This window comes from Dromaius novaehollandiae, chromosome 29 (genome assembly GCF_036370855.1).
Source record: "Dromaius novaehollandiae isolate bDroNov1 chromosome 29, bDroNov1.hap1, whole genome shotgun sequence".
Taxonomy (NCBI): domain Eukaryota; kingdom Metazoa; phylum Chordata; class Aves; order Casuariiformes; family Dromaiidae; genus Dromaius; species Dromaius novaehollandiae.
The window spans coordinates 2,469,597-2,488,997 of NC_088126.1; the positions used below are offsets into that span (position 1 = coordinate 2,469,597).

At 48.5% G+C, this 19,401-nt stretch overlaps 1 protein-coding gene across 6 annotated transcripts in view; it reads right to left on the bottom strand.

Annotated features, from left to right (window-relative positions):
• Positions 1-151: 151 nt before the first annotated feature.
• The window catches only part of ARNT (aryl hydrocarbon receptor nuclear translocator), a 29,997-nt gene continuing 10,747 nt past the window's right edge, over positions 152-19,401 (bottom strand). Inside the window, exons 4-23 of one of the 6 annotated variants that reach the window (XM_026111517.2) lie at positions 18,630-18,674; positions 15,727-15,771; positions 12,956-13,169; positions 12,595-12,808; positions 12,444-12,509; positions 12,230-12,329; positions 11,747-11,812; positions 11,168-11,253; positions 10,577-10,653; positions 10,263-10,397; positions 9,715-9,789; positions 8,775-8,926; positions 6,931-7,041; positions 6,650-6,728; positions 6,131-6,254; positions 5,418-5,517; positions 5,092-5,242; positions 4,318-4,477; positions 3,734-3,885; positions 152-3,094 (exon numbers count right to left, since the gene is read on the bottom strand). In XM_026111517.2, coding sequence (XP_025967302.2) covers positions 3,005-3,094; positions 3,734-3,885; positions 4,318-4,477; positions 5,092-5,242; positions 5,418-5,517; positions 6,131-6,254; positions 6,650-6,728; positions 6,931-7,041; positions 8,775-8,926; positions 9,715-9,789; positions 10,263-10,397; positions 10,577-10,653; positions 11,168-11,253; positions 11,747-11,812; positions 12,230-12,329; positions 12,444-12,509; positions 12,595-12,808; positions 12,956-13,169; positions 15,727-15,771; positions 18,630-18,674 — 2,242 coding nt within the window. In that variant the 3' untranslated portion in view covers positions 152-3,004. Of the gene's footprint in view, positions 3,095-3,704; positions 3,886-4,317; positions 4,478-5,091; positions 5,243-5,417; positions 5,518-6,130; positions 6,255-6,649; positions 6,729-6,930; positions 7,042-8,774; positions 8,927-9,714; positions 9,790-10,262; positions 10,398-10,576; positions 10,654-11,167; positions 11,254-11,746; positions 11,813-12,229; positions 12,330-12,443; positions 12,510-12,594; positions 12,809-12,955; positions 13,170-15,726; positions 15,772-18,629; positions 18,675-19,401 lie in introns of all 6 variants that reach the window. The other 5 variants (XM_026111523.2, XM_064499139.1, XM_026111520.2 and 2 more) reach the window with 5 other exon arrangements.

Consider the following 19,401-nt stretch of genomic DNA (forward strand, 5'->3'; position numbering starts at 1 on the left):
GTGAAGAGGAGGGGAGGGAGCGCGGGGGAAAGCAGCACCCACAAGGTCCAGCCTGGCCCAGCACGGCCACCCCCGCGCCCACGGCCACCCCGCTCTCGCACCAGGTTGGCCCCGGCTTCGAGACGCCAAGGAGGCAGAAAAGAGGAGACAGTTTTGAAAAAAAGGGAAAATATCTTGTTGTAAAATCTCTGCTACATATAGTTACTTGCAACCTCTGTCACAACACAGAGCCCTTGGCCCAGAGCAGGCTGGAGGAGGTGGTCTGGCTCCCGCCTCCGTGATTGTACGATTAAAATACCCCCCCTCGCATTGAAAAAAATACAATTATCAAAACGGGATGCAAAGGGAACAAGCCTCTGCCCCGGGCAGCTGTCCCACCCCATGCCCCGAGTCTCTGCGTCCACCCCTGCGATGGGGCAGGTCCCGGGGGCCTCGCTGCTGGGGGGTGCTGGACACCGGGCCCCCTCCGACTGCGCCAGTCCTCCTCCATCCTCCGGGATAAGCCAGCTCGGCATTTCCTAACTGGTTCAGCACCGTCTGCCCTGGCCGTTTTGCCCGTCCGCGGCAGGACGCGAAATCGGGGGGTTGTACATCAGCATCACCCACCGTGGCTCAGAGGGGAGCTCCTCGGTCCCAGCGCGCTTGCGGGGGCCGCGGGGGCTGGTTTGAAGCAGCAAGGGCAAGTCCAGCTCCCGTCACCGCTCTGCGGCAGAGCACAACAGCCGAAGGACATCGCTCCACCTGCGCCGGTCACCGGGGCTGTAGTTTCCTGAGCTCCCCTTGGGCACATGGTACAACAGGACTCGATTTTTGCAGACAGGAATTTTCCTCCTGCTTTGCGGCTGCGTCGTTTCGGCGCGGCTCAGCGCTGGTCCTCGGCACGCTCCCATCAGCCGGCGAGCGGGTGCTGCGACACCACGTCCGAATACCCAGGATACTTCACACCTTCCCACTTCACAAAATAGATCTCCTCTAAGCCTGAGGAAACGCCGCAGCCTGACAGCCAAGGAGCTGGTGACGACACGGACCGCGGCGCTCCGTCGTGTCCCAAGGTGGGGGCCCGATGTGCTTATTGCTGGTGGCTCGGTTTCCCTGGGTTAAAAAAGGAAGGGGATGGATCCGTGGATATTTCCAGGCTCCCTGAAGGGAGGTTCCCAACTTCCCATATGTGAATTTGGGAGCAGCATTTGAAACTTTCGAGAAAAAGCTTCAAATCTTCATTTTCCAACAAAAGCAGGAGAAAACAGGGAAAAGGAGGGGAAAAAAAAAAAAAAAAAAAAAAAAAAAAAAAAGTTTTCTGCTCTGCTATCAAGACAAACCGCTCCAGGTCAGTGAAAATGCTGAAACTCATTTCGCTTCACGGCGTTTTGCTCACAGCCTTCCACGCGGACGTTACCTGCTCAGCGCGTCGCTGACGTCTGCTCTCGCGAGGGTCTCCCCTCCCAGCCGCACCACGGAGACCCGCAAGTCCCAAAGCCCTTCTGCTCCGTGCACCGTGCCGGGGAGAGGACGGCCAGGGCGTCCTGAGCGGTCTGACACACGGCGGTGGCCGTTCTAGGGAGGAAGGAGAGATTCCCAGCAGGCTTCATCCAGAATAAAACCAGGTTTCCAAGAAGGATTCCTGTTCTTTCCCCCCCTTGCAGCTACGCCAGATTTCTTTCCAAGTCAAACACGGCAGCGAATGAGTTTTCCTGCTGAAATTCAAGCGAGTCTTGCCATCGCAGGGGGATCAAAATGTTCTTCCAGCCCCTCCACACCCTGAGGAGAGCGAGATTTGCCACAAGTTTTTCCACGGAGGAAGCCAGCAGATTCAGAGTCCAGGTTTAAGAAGAAATCATTCTGTTCCCTGTCTTCCCTTGCTCTCCTCCATTTTGTGACTTGGCAACGGGGTCATCATATGGCAGGAGGAATTTCTTCAGGGAGGCTGAATTTAAGAGTGAACACTGCCGTTCTGAGCATGTAGTGAAAAATGCAACTCCTCAGCAGGCCCCTGAGTGGATCCAGGACCTCTGTCCAGGGAGCCAGACGTCCAGCTCCAAAACGAAGGTGAGGAAGTCGACCTAGAAGTGGTAAAATTGCATGGAAAGTGCAGGGCAGGTTTTCTCCCCCCGCCCAAGCTGACAAAAAGCCTGTTGAAACATTGGTCTATGGCAGCACAGAAACCATCAGCTGTAGAACTGATGCACTGAGAACAAAGCTACATACATAATATTTTTATGGCTCGTAACCATCCTGTCATTCACGCGAACGACAGGGCCCCGAGGGAGTTTATAGGTCACACTGACTACAGAGGCCCATATTCATTGCACAGTTCACAAAGAGAGACGGGATCCAAACAAACGATAATGCGCCTGCAAACACAGGAATCTCCAAATAAAACACCCCAAAGCGGAGACGCAGTAACAACCCTCCAGAGATGTCAAAGCTTCCTTTAGGGGGCAATTCCCAAGCAGAAAGCCTGATCACGACAAGGATTCTTACCCCGGCATCCTCCAGAACCACGTCATACAGAGTAATGCTTGGAAGAGTTTCTTCCAACACTTAAAAAGTTACAATACTTTGTTTTGTGTTTGATAGAAAAGAGTCACGGTATAGAAGACTGAAATAAAAACAGTAAAAGCCACTTTATGGATTTGGGGAGCTGCCTGTAAGCCAGGCAGGAATCCCTCCTACCAAACCAGTGTGCGGAGCAAAAGCTGCTCGTGAGCGGCCCTGCAAACACGGGGACTTCAGTCAATGAGCGCAACCGCTCTGGCGGTACTCGAGTCCTGAAGCCTCCAGGCGAACAGTCCCCACTGCCAGCACCGCACAGAGGAGGTGCCCAAAACCGCAGCACTCTCTTCCCGCGTGGGCCGTCCCTCCTCTGGGCTCCCAGGCAGAGCTTCGCCTCCAGAAGGTAGGAAGTGTTTAGAAAGTTCAGCAGTCTTTGAAAAAAAGACTTAGGTGTTTTCCTTTACACATAGGTATTATATATAGCTATATTTTACTTTCCCTAGGGCTTATTTTATTCTGAAAAAGAAGGGAATATATTTAACTCTGGGAACTCTTCGTTGTTGTAGTTGGGTCCCTGGTCTCCCAGCATTGTCAGCATGTCCTGCGAAGGTAACAAGGATACGGTTACGGTCTGGGCTAGGTGGGGGCACTGGAGATTTAGCTGCGGATGACTCTGTTGTACTAGATGCTGTATATAAAACACAGTCCCGTTCCTCCTAAGGGTACACACCTCCAAAGCTGTGGACACTGGTGGATTTAAGCCATGAGAAGGGACTACACGGACCCTCTGAAAACAGAGGATATCAACTGACACTTTATTTTGGGTGTTTCAGCTCTCCTCAGCTCAAGCACTGCTGGGACAAGTCTGCCATGTCCTACAAACGGGCTCATGTCTCCAAGCAGAGCAGCAGCAGAGGGGAAGAGCAGTTTGCACACTCAACGTGTTTTGGGAGTTTTGTTTAAATTGGAGCTGGAAGGGTTAATTCAACCACAGAGCTGTTGGGCAACACCACAGGGCCACCACTTCACCCGGGCTCAGAGCAGGAGCTTCGCACTGATCCTGCACCAAGACACAAAGCAAGGCCAGCCAGTTTGAGACCTCACTGGATATTACAAACTATAAGGACAAGCTCCTGGCATTTCAGCCTACCGCCCACACCTGGAAACTGAAGCCCGTTCATTCCACAAGACCGGCCCACAAGGGTCCTCACTTGGGAGGTTAAAAAAAGCACCGTCTTACTGAGAAGACCTCAGGCTGGCTCGGCTGCGGCTGCGGCACGTGCTGCTCCCCGGATGCTGGGCCGTGGTGCTGTCCTTGCCACTGCGGCCACATCCCCACGCCTTCGGCTGTGCGTGTCTGGAAGGGGGCGGGGGTCTGCGCTGCCTCCGTGGCTGTTCAACAGGGAACAGGTCAGCAAACGTGTCCTGGCTCAGGCTGTGGTTTCTACGATCCTTTAACGGGACGGGATCTACCCCCCCGCCCTGGGAAAAGCCACTGAGCTATCACACGCAATAAGACATTTGTGAATATCCATCTACAGGGCAGGACAACAAACAGAGGGGAATCCCACAGGTGTTTTGTTCCCCCCACCCCAACCAGCCTGTAAGTCGTTTGAAACATCTGCTCTGGAACCCCACGTTGAGATTATAAAGCTGGAAAGGGCAGCACTAGCTGGGACAAGCAGGGATTTAGCTTTAGTTGTGCATGCAACACTAGGGATTCAGCCTCGGAGCAAGGTGCATCTGACTGTGGCTCCCAGCTTTCCTCCAAGGGGATTTTGTCACCACCCCATCAACCTTCCCAGCCCCCCGAGCTGCACTCACTGAAGCCTGTGCCACGGCCAGCAAGGTTTGGATAAGCAGGACCGCTGGGGGAAGCTGTGGAGCCAGGGGTGGTCATAGGGCTGAAGGAGGACGGCGTGCCTTGGAAAGTCCCCATACCGAATGAAGGGGGCCGAGTCTTCACTGTCTGGGATGCCACTTGCTGCAAGACAGAGAGAAAGGTGAGAGGAAGAAGAGAGACGCATTTATTCTGACCTTCATCTTAACCAAGGCAGTAATTGCTGCACTGGGCCAACTTTGCAGCTAGGTAACTTGTCTCCAAACAAGACAGCACATGAACAGGGTGAACTCGCATCCTTGCTGATCCACCCTAAACCTTCTGCAGAAGAGCTCCTCAATGCAAGGTGCTCATCCTCGCCCGTGTTTGCGCAGCACCTAACACAGCAGCAGCTCACATGAAGGGGGAGGAAGGAGAGAAAGGGTCCTAGAGCACTTCAAACACTTGGAGCAGCAAGTGTGCTCTGTCTCTGGCCCGTTCCTCCTCTAGTCTCTCCACTGAGCCTATTAAAACCAACAGCTATGGCAGACCGTGTCGCAGAGGGGAGGTGTCTTCCTTCAAGAGCACAGAGCAGCCCTGTGACCTGCTGGGGTTTCACCTCTTCGAGCCGTTCGCTTCCCCACGTGAATGGTCAGAGGTGCTCAACACGCAGCACTCCTCCATCACGAGGAAGCGAGAGCATGTCAATTCGTGCCAGTGGGAGGGGTCTTAACGCACTGGGGGCTCGGGGCCTGCACCGAGGGTTTGGACGTGGCTACCTGAGGCGTGAACGCTGGCCGTGTCCCTGGAGCCCAGCTGGTTCCGCTGACCTGAGCGGGGTTGGAGTGGCGCGAAATCTGTGCTAAGATGCGGCCCGCTGATGAGGGCTGCTGCTGGATAATGTTCACAGGAGGAACCATGCCGCTGCTCCTGGAAGAGGGGAGAGGCATTCTCAGAAGGACACTAGGTATCGTGTCACAGGACAAGCAGGCACAAATGCCATCCGTGCAGGTTACTGGAGGAGGAAAAATGACCCACACGTGCGGGGCAACTTTGTCCAAGATACAACTCACGAGCGTCGCATTGGAAGCACATGAATTCTCACCTAAAGTTCTCTGCAGGCCGCGTGGGGGTGAAAGCATTTCCCTGCTGAAAGAGGGTTTGGTTGGCAGGCACTGTGCTGGCAGGAATGGCTTTGTTCTGGTCTGCGGAGAGAGGCAGGTTCAGGTTAGGGCTGAAGCGGTCTCAGCAATGGGAACAGAGACAGAACTAGTTAGCGAGAGACGTGCTCGCGTGAAGAGAGATCATTTTGAGCCAAAGCATCAAGCACGACTGTTCCTTATCCAGACATGGACTCCAGATGGTTTTGTAAAAGCCTGTTTAATTTGATTTCCTCTCCATTTACTAATAAACTTCGCATTAAGGTCCTCTGGGGTTAGAGCATCCACTGCAGTCTGTGCTCAGACTAGGAACACAGAGAACTGCTCTCTAGGGACAAACAGGAAGGATCGGACTGAGGCAGGCACACAACAGGAGACACCTTATCACGCACACCCTCCCCGCACCTCTCCTGCACGATGTGGGCTGCAGGGAGATTTGCTGCCACTACAACATATCAGTGTAGACTCAGGAATCCCCACACGGTGTCAAAGTCACTACTATTCTGCAAGACCTGGGCTGCCGCAATACAAACACCAGCCTCTACACCCAGAGCTGCTCCAAGTGACTCAGGAAAGAGCAGAAGAGCACTTGGACCAAGACAAGTCAGACAAATGTGAAACACTCCCTGGCCACGTCTCACAGCCCAGTGCTCCCTACCGGTATTGATACTGCTGTAGATTTCGCTGAACCTCGGGTCTCTCTCCTGATTAAACAGGCTCTCTGCCTTCTCCAACGTCTTGCTGTGCTCTGGGCCGGCAGCAGTCACAGGCTGAACAGGAACCTGGGAGCAGGTATAAATACGAGCAGTCAGTACATCAAGCGCAAAGGAAGTCTGCCATCTCCCAGGCAGCGCAGAGAATGGCTGCGGGCATTTGCAAGCCGGGCCCCGCACACGAGAGAGCAGGCTGGTGTCCAGACTCCTGGGGGTTTCATCCGCACAGCATGGCCATTCCAGGCTGGCAGCATCAACATCGGCATGCAGAAGAGGATGACGCAGAGGCAGAAGAGAATCAAGCACAGATCCAGCAAAAACCAAGCCAGAGCACTTTCCTATCCAAATTCTCAGCACCCTCAAGTCAATCTTGCAGGGCCACCTTTAAATCCTCAACAAAATGCAATTTCAAACAATGCAGGACAAAAAAAGGCATTAAGTAGCCAGAACCCCTGTTGATTTACCTGTGAGTGGTCGTAACCGGACAGGCTCTCTCTTCCTGGGACCACTTCCAGCTCTGCCTGTTGTGGCGGCTGCTGCTGCCTAAAATAGAAAGCGGCTGTAATAGGAGAACAGCACCTGCTAAAGAGATTGCCAAGGGAACAGATACTCTAGGGTGACATCAATGATTTATTAGCCCAGGGGAGTTCACTGCTGCGGAGGGGAAAGCTGGGGTGGGAAAGCTATTTGACAGGAGGGCAGAACTGAAGAGAGGCATGGTAAAAGGAGCTGAAAACCTCCTGACCTTGAGGGCAGCTGTGCCGTGCCCATCTCCAGGGGAAGGCTGACACTCTGCCCCAGCTGGGGCCTCTGCATTGAATTTGACAGGGCAGGCCGAGATTCCTGGCTTGAATTCCTTTAAGAAAAAAAAAAAAAAAAAAAAAAAAAAAAAAGAGGGAGGGAGAAAAGGAAAAAGAAAAAATATTTAAAAAATGACAAAGAAAAGCAAACAGTTGGCTACTGAATATAAGAGAATGCACCTGTCTCAAGAAAGATTGGAAGCTTTGTTTTTGCAAAACCTGCTCAAGTGAAGGATCTTGCCACTCAGTTTCCATGGTCTCTGAAAGGGGAGCATGGCCAGTTCTGCAGCGGCCTTAAAGCACAAGCACAGGTTGAGGGGCCTAAAAACCCCTAAAGTTTCCATTCAGCCCTATGCCAGACACTGCAGAGTTGGAGCCTGCAGAGACCACCAGCAGTTTTAGGTTTTTAAGCCCAAGATGTTGGTGGAGTTCTTTATGCTCTTCTGTCTACAGTCAGAAGTCACTTAAAAAACACTCCCCCCACCCCACAAGAAAGGGATGGAAATCCAGCATTTTCCTCAACAGTTGCCTTGCACGCTGCTGCTTTTGAAGTAGGACCTGATCTCACAGATTAAACAGCTTAATACGGATAACCCAGCAAAGATGCACACAGATAACCTGCATCTCAAGCACAATCAGACACAGATTGCTGCTTATCTGGTCTGAATTTGTGCAGTGCGTTTAGAAGGTGTAGTATGGACGTGGGAATGGATGTACGTGGAATGAATGAGTTCAAAGAGATAGCTCTAACACCAGGACAGGAATTTCAGCCTGTATCTTATCTGCCTCAGATCTCAGCCCTGCACTCCGACCACAGCTCTTTAGAGCCAAAGGTATTGGGTTGTCACTGCTCGATTTCTAATGCTTTCCATCAGAAAGCACCTTGCCTGTGAGGGGAAGGCAAGAAGTGCTACCTGCCCTCTAGGACCTTTCATCATCACAAAAAAGTCCTGACTTTTCACCTGCCCATAAACACAAGCAATCAAGCCATAAACACAAGCAATCAAGCCTTCTGTTTGGCTGCAGAGACTCCATTTGCTGCTCCCACCAGCCCTGCACTTTTGAAACACATATAGGAACATTTCTTCTTTATTTCAATTTCTGCTCTTCTGTGAGGAGCCTGGAGCTCACTCATGGAAAGAGACAGCAGCAATGATCGCTCCCAAAGGAAATGCAGCTGTAGAGCAGTGCGCGCTACCAACCCACTCAAACAGTCAAGAGAGGGAAAAGAAGAAAGCAGCAGAGAGAGCAGTCTCCCTAAAGCATCACTCAGGAGCTGGTTTCTGAGGACAAACTGCAGCAGCAGAGAAAAATAAGTGTTTACTTACTGCCATGAACCGCAGACAGTCCTGCTCACATGAAAAGCCACACTCTGGACCAGCTGCCCTCCTGGACTGTCACAGAAGTCCAAGAGCTACATTCAGATGTGGACTTTACTAATATTAGCTCTGAATGCAAATTCAGAGACAGTAAACTTGCTCCCATAACCAGAGTTAAACAAAGCATTGCTGGAGCTGAACTTTGGCAGCTTGCTAAGCCATACAACCAAGATGGCCAAAGGAATTAAATTTCTTGCACTTTATAGTCCTATAGTGCCTGCCACAGACCAGGAAAAGAACACTCAGGGGACTTAGTAATTTCTCTAGGGCCTATGCAAATTGATGGGAAGTTTGGCGAGGAGGAGAGGCCAAAGCTCCCGCAGTTCTGTGTTCCTGGTTATTCTGGGACAAGATCCCATCTGGTTCATGTGCTATCACTGGTGGTTGGCAAGTCATTTCCATGTACATACTTGACGTTGGTGTTGGTACAGATGATGTACTCAATTTCATCCGAGTAGGGGTTCTGGAAGGTAAAGGAGCTGGTTCTCATCCAGAGCCATTCCCGGTTTTTGGATCGGAATCGGAACATGACTGACAGAACCTGGCCTTTTAACTTCACCACCTAAAAAAACGTAATGCCATCAGTAGTACCTGATAAAAGAAGGCGCTGAAGAGCAACTTGCTTCTGAGCACAAGCCACCCCCCCACGAGAAGCCCGTGATGGCCCTTTGCCTCAAAGCCTACAAGACCATATCTTGATTTTCCTAACTAAATGGCACTGCCACTACTCCCTTACAGGATCTCGCTTCCAGAATGATATGGTAGGAGAATCTAACAGCCCCTTTTTGGCTTCCGCTTTTCTTATCTCTTTGCACTGGTGAGATGTATGAAAAACCTCCAGCGAATGATGCACACGCTGTTGCTTCTGGCGCCAACTATTTGGACAAATGGATATGAGCAGCTACCTTTTGGAGTCATGAAAGCACATGGGCAGTCTTACCTGCCCTGCCACAAGTCCAACGCCCTCAGAAATAAGAGTAACCACAACAGGGCAAGCAAACCACATCCATTTCGAGTTCTGCGGCACTGGACTGGGCCCTAGAGATGAACCAGTGTTTCAGCTACAGAAGCATGGCATTCAAGTAGGCACTTTGTAGCCATGTCTCTGGCCCTAAAAGCAGACTGGACTAGCAGCCAGAAGATGAATTCAAGAGTTAGACATCAGATGCTTCTGGTTTGTTTTGCATGTTTACAATTATGTGACTGTAACTGTTTGCCTTTTGGCAAAGAAGAAATATCTAAGGTTTATTCTTCTCTGTTTTCCAGTTAGTTTCATTGCTTTGCAAGCACCAAGACACATTGCAATTTGTATATCACACTGCATGCCAAGAGGTAGTTAAAACGCTTTACCTGCTGAAAGCTGTCCCGCAAAAGCTGCTGGTCTTCTGGGTGGCAGAAATCCACAATGTCCTTCCCCAGAAGCTCCTAATTTTAAAGGAATTGGGAGGGAGATCAAGTCAGTTTTCATCTGGCCAGCAGACTCCCCGTTTCAGGTCTGTCCCACTGATTCCACTTTGGGCAGGTGGTTACTGCTCTCCCACAACACTCCCCCTGCTCCAAATCACTGCGACACAAAGCAAGTGCAGGAATTGGTGTGCTGTGTTTTAAGAGAAGCACAACAGCAGTTGACTGATGTTTGATCTCTAACTCAAGTGAAGGCAAAAGCTACCTTAATTGACATTAGACATAACCCAGAGCCACCCACCTTTCCCATGATGAAAGCACTTAGAAAAGCAAATGAAAGAGCAACTGGTGGAAGAGAAACACATCTGGTTTAGTCCCTGGGCGCTGTTTTATCAGATCTGTTAGACAAGCAGAACCATGATGTGCAAAGGAGGGAGGAGGGACAAGCCTGTTCAAACTAGTTCTTTCTTAGAAAGCTCCTACTGTTTTCTCACCTGCGGCTGGTAGCCAACCGTAGCCACACAGCGGTGATCTATGAAGGTGAAAATGCCTTCGGTGTTGTGCCGGGAAATGAACTCTGTTGGCTGACAAACGTTGTTCATGTCCGTGCAGTTGGGTGAGCTAGTGACCTGCAAGGCCAGACAGATGTGGTATTAGCAGATCTCGCAAGAGCTGCTTTCTCCAGGCTAACAGTTCCAGGCAGTCCTGCAGCCGGATTTGTGGCAATCGAGGAACACCTTCAGGCAGAAGGGTTCAACTCTGGACTTTCAGGACAAGGTAAATTGAACCATCAACAACTGCTACGCACCTGGAGTCTGCCAATAGCCACGAGGCAAAACTTGCTGCCCTGGCCAGCATCTGGGTCATCATCGGGCAGTGAAACACCTGAGAGAGGAGTGCCAAAGAATTCCAGTAAGGTCAAAGCACAAAAAACTGATTTCAGAGGGGAGGGGGGAAAAAAAGCATGCAGCTCTTAATTCAACACATCTCTCCACCCTGTTTTGTAATCCAATATCCTTTTCTATGCATAGACTTGATAAATTAAATTGCCTCCCCCTCCCTTTTTCCCCCAGAAGGGAAAAAGAGCTCTGCAGCTTTCAGCCCAAGCTGGCAAATTAGACAATGTAGTATTGTCATCCTCCATGGTGGACACTGCTCAAAGACAGGGACCATGCCTCTGAACCTCCGAAATATCCCATCTCTTAATAAACCTTCTGAAACACAGATCTCTGACCCAGCATCTGAAAAATTAGTTCAATCTTAAAATGAGAAAGGATGCTAGATATATTTGGAAAACATTTGCTAGTGCATTCAGTGCAGAGAACAGACAACTTCAGACCATATCTTCTTACAAAGCTGCCACGATTGAACATGTCAGCTAACCAGCATAAGTCATTACCTGCAGGAGGCCAGGCTTTTATGTAACCTGTGCAGTGCACAACGACGTAGTGAGGTTCACCATCTTTTGCAGCACCTAAGCCATTCCTTGGGAGAGAGAAAAGAGTTCCAATTGTTCTTTCTTTATCCCGAAGACGTTCTTTGGAAGCTTTTAAAAATACAAGTAGGAAACACTACCTGAACCTGCCTGACCTTACCCTGATTTAGTATAAAGCACAAAGACTTGGCATAAAATCAAGAGCTCCGGGGATACAATAGGTTGGAATCTCTCTCATTTGCAAATGAAAACAGAGACAATGCACACCAGGGCCCAGTAACAACAATTTGAAGAACATTTGGTTTTAATTGACTTAAAATCCAAGTCTGGAATAAAGAAAGGATTTAAAATAAATATTATCTTCCCCAATATAGTGGTACTATGGTTCCTCCACCAGCAGCTCTATCTAAACTCTTCTATGTACTGCGCTAGCTCACCCTGCACGCTCTCTCCACAGTGTCCCCACCATTCTGACGACAGACCTGCAGCTCCTTTTGCTCCTAGCAACACAGAAGGCTCGTGCATAACCCTTGTATGATTTACCTGCAGCGATTCCGCATAAAGCTGAGACGATTTACAGAGACTGGATCCACTGAGCCATTGCCACACCTGTACCAGAATTAGAAGTGAAAGAAGGGAAAGGCTTTTATGCTTGTTTATTAAGGTTAAAACAATGTGGAAGTCTTGAATAAGGGAGGAAGCACTCCATGAACTGGGATGAAGCTTTGAACCTCCATCACACAAGTGAAAAATCACTCATTCCACAGACTTCAATAAGGGAGGTGACACATGGGGTCAAAGCAAATCATTAGCCCTACTTGAAAGTCAGTCTTGAGAGCTACCTTAGCATAGGGCAAAGAAAATCTCAAGAACTTGGTTGTTCACTCTGTGTGGGAAGCGCTGCTATGTTATATCATATTTGGTCAGAATGAGCAAAACCAGAGCTGGAATACGAGCATGAAGGGGCCAGCGAGCAAGTTCAGTTTCAGGCTCAAATGAGATTTCCCCGAGGACTCTCTCTGTTACCTCATTCTGCAGATGAAGGATCTTCGTGAACCCATACACATCCTCATGGACTGTTGGCCTTCCTTCTTGACAGTCCCTGTCTTTAAATCTAAGATGCGACCTACAGAAAGAAGGAGAAGCAAGGTGCTGCTGCAGTTTTTCAAGTCCTTTCACCAACAGAGGCACCAGGTAACATACTAGGAAACTAGCAAGACATAAGTGTCACCAGTGGTACCTTTAGATGCATTCTCAGGGGGGGTTGCAGGATCCTTGTTAGAAAGGCACCAGGGTTTGGTTCCTTCTACAAATGGAAGGTTTCAATCCAACCAGGTCCTTTGCAGGCTTTTGCACTACCCACCCTCTGCTCCTTTCCCAGGCTGCTTTACCTGTCAGGGCGTTCTCCGACGTGGAGAGCTGCTCCCTCAGCTTGCCCACATCATCCGGGTGCACCTGGTCGTACAGGGTGCTGCCGAACCATTCGGACTGGGGCTGGTTCAAGACCGGAGTCACGGAATCGGAGACGTACACCACCCTCCCAGTCTCGCAGGACACTATGAACAGAAAGCCGTCGGCTGCCTCTAGGATCAAGTGTTTGAGTTCCTGCATACGGGACAGACAGACACACTCTTACTCCAGTGCTAAGCAGGTGACATCCTCTAAACCCACCCTGAGGGCCTCTCCCCTACCCACAGTTTAATTCCCCCCTGTGACTGCAGTATTTCCCCTAAAGCAGCATCAAGCCAAGACCTGGTCAGTGAGAAAGGAGGGTTTGTAGGTGCCATCAGTGGAGGTATTGCCCGTGCCACGCAGCGACTTCATGTGAGACACAGCCATGCGCAAGATGGTGAGCTTGTCTGGTTTGCGAGCCAGGGCGCTGCAGGTGGGCACCATATCTGACAGCTCTGTGATGTAGGCAGTCATCTTGTTCCTCCGCCTACGCTCGATCTCGCTGTGATTTTCCCTGCAAAAAGCCGGGGAGGAGAGGAGGAAGATGAAATTACTGACAAGCCAGAAGGCTCAGCATTTTCCCCAGGTCAACGCTTCCACAAGGCCAGAGTGCAAAACACAGAGATGCATCAGGGTCATCAGGAGTTAGAAGGGCCACAAAAGCCTCGCATGCTGGGCGTGCACAAAGGAACGCAGGAACAAGTGCAAGGAGGAGAGGCTACAGCTGGACCTTCTTTGCTGCGGACAAGAAAGCCTTGCTTTAAATTACATTGGTTCCCTGGCATCTTGTGAAGGCAATGAGCTAGGCTAAGCTACTTTAACAGAGAAAGAAGCTTCCCCACCGGTTCCACAACACTGCAACAAGGCAAAGGGTTTCTTCCCTCACCGTGGGCTCCACACTCAAGGTTGGATTCACATCACTTTACTGCTGACATTTATTTTTCAACAGCCAGGCACCACTGGCACTCTCTGGAGGTGCAGACAGACTATGAGGTCTCATCCCACCCACTGCTTACCTGAGGATGAAACAAATCCCCCCGCTGCACACACCCATGGGTCTCTACACAAGTATGCGAGGAGACCAGGATTACGGTTACGACTCAGATGCCTAAATTACGAACAGGTGAGTCTCACCTTGCAGAGACTCTATGAAGATATTTCTCTGTTCCACTGAAAGCCTTTCACTGCATCACAGCAGGAGGAAAAAGCTTTAGAGCAGATATACACCCGATTTCTGCACAGGTCAAAGCCAATGTGGACAGCACCGTCTGTCAAGCAAATGCCCGGGCGGTGTGCAGAGATCTCCAGAGAGGTATTACGATGAGTGCTGCTGATTTCGCTGTCCTTAAAGATTCTTTACAAGCCTTACATAAGTCTGCTCACAAGGCACATTTCCCATCAAGCTCTCTGGAGGTCAGAACATAACCTGTTTATACTTGGTTTTATCCGGCATGTATAGTTTAATTAGGTTACTAAGATAGATTTTTCAAAACAGGACTTAAAAGCCAGGTTTCCTATACAAAAGGATGCATCAGATGCAAAGAAGCACACAGTAGGAAATGAAACGAGAGATGGAAGCATGGGAAGGAGCACAGGCGAGTGAACTAAATGGGATAAATAGAAGAAATGGAACATTTATCACTACCAGGTGTGTGCGGACATTAAGTGACCTTGCTCCTTGCTGCAAGAAACTGATATTCAGAAAAAGTAGTGCTTCAGTATCACACTCGCCTTTAATTCCGTTTTTTCCAAACTCACGTGCCCCAGTGGGAGAATTAAGCTATCCTCACTAGAAAGGCTAATGGGAAACCACCAGACATTATACTTGCCTCATTGCCAAATAGTCTTTACAACAGGCTTTTGCATGATAGCAACAACAGTCTACTGGGGACAGATGGAAAGGGTCGCTACTTCATTGGAGGATAAACTCTTGAAAAGCACTGCTGTTTACTGTATTCACAGGCCCCACCTCTAGGGTTTCCTTATCTGCTCAAATATTTAAGCTATGCAATGCTGCAGTTAGGAAAGGCTATGCTTGGGGGTTTTTTGTTTGTTTTTATACCAGCCAGCAGGCAATAAACTGGCCAGAATTGTGGCGGTCTCAGCACCCAAGCCAGTCTTTTTAGTCCTGTCCTGTTGCTTAAGAAAGAATCTAGGGCGGAACAGAAAGCTGTATTGCCCAAAGAAGTCACAGGGTAAGTTTGCAAGATGGCAAGCCACAAAACAAGCCATTCTTCACAAGTTACTAACCCAGTAACGAGCTGTGGGTTGCAAGCAACAGAAACCTTGATGGCTATTTAAGCCCTTTTTATTTTGCAGTTTGAAAATGGGAAAGGGCACACTTAGCGCTGGTGTTTTTCTGCTGGAGAGCTGCAGTCCTGACAACACTATCTCAACCACCTGCTGCTGTGTGCACGCATTCGCGGGGTACATTTCACTGTCCGAACTAGCCTTTGGCCTGTATTAGTGGTATAGTATTCAAGATGACTGCTTCGGTCGTTTCAGTGTGAGCCACAGGTCCCTAAGGAATTACAGACAGGAAATTGAAAAAAGAACCTGTTTTCAGTAAGCCTAAATTGCTATATTGGGTAGGACAACTTCCTCCCTGGAAAGTTTAAGGGATCATGAAATTAAGAGGTAGAAAAACCCTGAACTAATACAGGCTTTATGTCCATTTTTTACAGTATGACGGGATTCCTGTGACAAAACCTTACCAAGGCAAGAACAGGGCATTTGGCATGCTGATCAAGATGAGAGAAATTGTACTTAGCACAGGTTAGCAAAGCTACAGTACTCAGTGGAAAAAAAAACGGCCAAACCACACTCTACCCTGCAGTCTTCAACAAACAAATCCCTTTGTGAGAATATCTTTGGGGAATACACAAGGGGCACTAAATGCCTTTCCCCTCCCCGTTCCAATTACACAGCAGTTTCCAGAAGTCTGTTCAGTTTTATGTCCTCTACTGCAGCAGATGGGGAGGGGGTGGGGGGGAGAGAGAAGGGATGCCTAGAGAAACATTAAGGAAAGGAAATACTCTGCTTGTCCATGCTTGAAATCTCCATTCTCCTACCTGGCAAGTCTCTCCTTATCCGCTGAACTCTGTTCATCATCAGACCTAAAAATAAAATCAGCGATCTAAGCTAAAATGGAAAAAGTTTAAAGAAATGAAAAGTGGGAAGATGTACTAGGAAACCCAGCCTACAGACATGTCTGTTTTGCAGAGAAGCAATTCCATAAAAACAAAGCAGTCATTAGTTTGCAACATTACACATTAAACTGGTACCTATCTATGTAGTTTCAAAGTATTAAGATGCTTAACGAGGCTGTAAAATAGGCAAGGGGTGGCTTTGTTTTACATATAGGATAATCGAGGTGCAGATTATTCTGTGCAAGAATAGAAGGTTAATGGCAGAACTAGGAATAGAATCCCAGTCACATTAAGCTACTCTTTCTTTAAAAAAAGAGAAGAAAAAAATCAATAGCCTGTTTGATAGTGTTAATGGATCAAAAAAAAGCAGAGTAAAAAACCCAAAATCCACAAACAGTGTAAGATTCACAGCTAGCAGCACACATTTTTGTAACACTGCTACATAAACACCACTTAAGACAACACAGTCAAGATGGCTACACGACAAATAGCACACAGAGAGGGTACGTACGTCGTCTACAAGAAGGCACACAGACACTCCCATGAACCTGTACGTACTTTCAGTTTTCAGGGAAAAGGGGTTTGCAAACCTTGCTTTCCAAAGCTAATACGTTTTCCTCCTTGAGACTTGGCTGCCTTGGATAACAGATAATCCTCCAAGAGCTACAGCCAGTAAAGGTGAAGGTACCACAGGTTCTCACTGAGGCAGGCAGGCAATCTCCCACTATCGCTCTCAGAGGCTGGGCACCTAAAACATACACTGTGGATTTACAGAGTACAGTACGTGTTTCTAGCATTAGTCAGCTGTGGCACCCTTCCACTTCAAACGGGTTTTAATACCCTACTAAAAATCTGATGCTCGCTTTCATGCTCTGTTTTACTTCACATCATCCAAAGAAGGAGGAATGGACTGGAAAATGACGGCTGCTAGAAAGCTGCCAGGAGCATGAGCCATATAGGCAGTCCTAGAAAACACAGACCTGTGAGTTATGGGGAGGCTGAGCGGCACGGATGCAGGAGGGAGCTGTGTCAGCATCATACACGTGTGTACACACTTATTCCTACAGCTGCATTCAGGGTGTCACCACACTACTGATTAGTTATCACTGGTCCCCACCTCCTGCTACTGCCCTTGAGACAGTCACCCGAGTAATTGCAAGGCCTAATCTCAATGCTGAAGTTCACAGGTACTGCTGATGCCCCAAATACTGGGGACAAAGGCAACTTGGGGAGTTTGCGATTCAGTTGCTTTGTTTCTTTGTTTTTGTTTTTTTTCCCAGCCTACCTTGTGTGCATTAACAAGGGTGATCAAAAGCATTACACTAAAATACGCGTGCTGCAATAAGGAGAGCCTGAGGGAATCAGCTGGTGCCACAAAGGGTCAGAGGGAGCCCAGACCCCACCCCAGCCATGGCACTGCAAAGGCAGCTAGTGGGATCTCTAAGGGCCATTGAGCTGTACACCCACCGGAGTGCTGAGCCAGCACCGCAGCGCTCACCTGCCACACGGGCCTTTTCGGTATCTTGTGTTATCTCAACACTTAACCATACTATCAGGATCTGATATGCGTTAAGTTCTCAGAGCTCGTGTCTTGCACTAGGGAACAAAGTTATTTGATGTGAGCTGGCAGACACATTGCTAATTTGCTTGACTTCAGACCAAGTTAAAACACTTAACTAGGAGAGCTGCGGCAGAGAAGTCCCTACTAGACCTCTGGCAGAAGAGCAGCCTGATGGTGATCTAAAGATTTTGGCTTTGCAGTTTTTTCCTCTCTGCATTGAGACTCCGACATAGATGTACAGCTCTGGCTGAAACGTTACAGAATGAGCATTTTGCAAAGCCCTCATTTCTAGACTACTTGTTTCAGTCCAAGACATCTGTGGAATTGCAAGAAAAAGCCCCTACGCACATCATCATTCCTGGCTCACCCTGTGATTTAATCCATCCTATTGACCCTCAAAAGCTCCTTGATGCAACATGCTGGGGAGTCCTTACCCCAGTGTCCTCAATCACTTGTATTTTAACTCCAGTTTCAGGAAGTTCTGAAGTCAGTCCCCTCCGTAAGACGAGCCACTAAGCGCAGTGTCTTTGCCACTCTTCTATATTTGCTCATTTTTCCTCTTAGCAAGACATAACATGACAGGCTTTTGCACTGAGGGGACAGACTGGAATTTACAGCATTCAGAACATGTACAAAAAAAACCTCAGTATGGCAAGAACATTACACAGCAACACAAAATAAACCTATGAAATGCTTAAATGAACTTCCATGGGCTTCAGAAAGCTGGAGAAACACCGTGAGCTCAGTCCTGGTTCTAGATGGTACAGAGCTACTCTGACAACCAGAAGTAGATGATCAGAGTCAAAAAATTGCCTATAATGCTACCGTATACTCTGGTCTCCAGGAAATCCCCCATTTAGAGAAAGCTTCTGCTCAGTTCCCCCGCAAAGCACACAAGCCATACACAGGTAAGCACGACATTTGCCAGGAAACCCTGTTCAAGTACCACTTGAACTAAGCATGAAACTTGTTTTTCCCGCAAGTTTCTTGAGTGGAAGAAGAGGAGGAGAGTCCAAGGCAACAGCTGAAAGAAAAGCACTGAAAAAGAGGAACATATCTTCTTAATACTCATATGAACCCATCCAAACAAATCAAGGAAGTGTCTGGATCTTTTGGTGCAAGGTGCACCTTCCTTCAAAAGAGAGAAAACCTGACTGCTAGTTGGAAAAGTGACAACCCCTCTCCTGCACGCTGCAGGATCTCTCTTACATTAATGGGGTTTGGCACCACAGGCTTCAAAAACTACAACACAGCAGATTCTTACCTGGCAAATCTCTCTTTATCATTTGGCATCTGGTCATCATCACACCTAGGGAGAGAGGAAGAAAAGCTCTTAAACTGTTTACACTCGCTCCTTTTCCAAAAGGCCCTGGGAGAACAGTAAGGTTAATAAATCAAACACAAGAAGCCTGGTGCTAAAGAGAAACTCCGCTGTGCATAGGCAGTCCAGGACCATACTCTTCATTTGTCTAGTTAAAAGGCTACAGTTTAATTAGTTTAGTATCTTGATGACATTTTCCACATGACAGTCGTATCAAGGAGAGCCCTATCTCTCACGTCAATTCAAGAGCAGTCGCACAGAAAGCAATAGGTTACTGTGCTTTGAAAATAGTTAGTCCAAATCAGCAGCCTCATCCAAAGGCTCTCAGTAGGTAAATCCCACGCTCAACAGGATCATGCTCATCTCAAAGTCATTCGACAGTCATCTTTAAAAGACCATGACATATGGACTTCCACTATCATGAGAATGGTCTAATCCTAATCCATGTAGTGAGATTGCAAATTAATTATATGAGATCTTCCAACTCTTCTGCATTCCATATGGGTTATGAGAGGAGGAGATGTTCACAGCCTCAGGGATAAGGAGTTCTCTGTAAAACAGCTTGGACCAGCCTCAGAACAAATAAGAGTTAAGAAACATATGTCTAGGGCATATTTAATCTTTTGTGATGCTGGTATCACGCACAGTTACATCACCCCTGAGTTCTGCAACACCACTTCAACCCTTCGGTCCAGGGCTCGCAGGCTCACTTCCT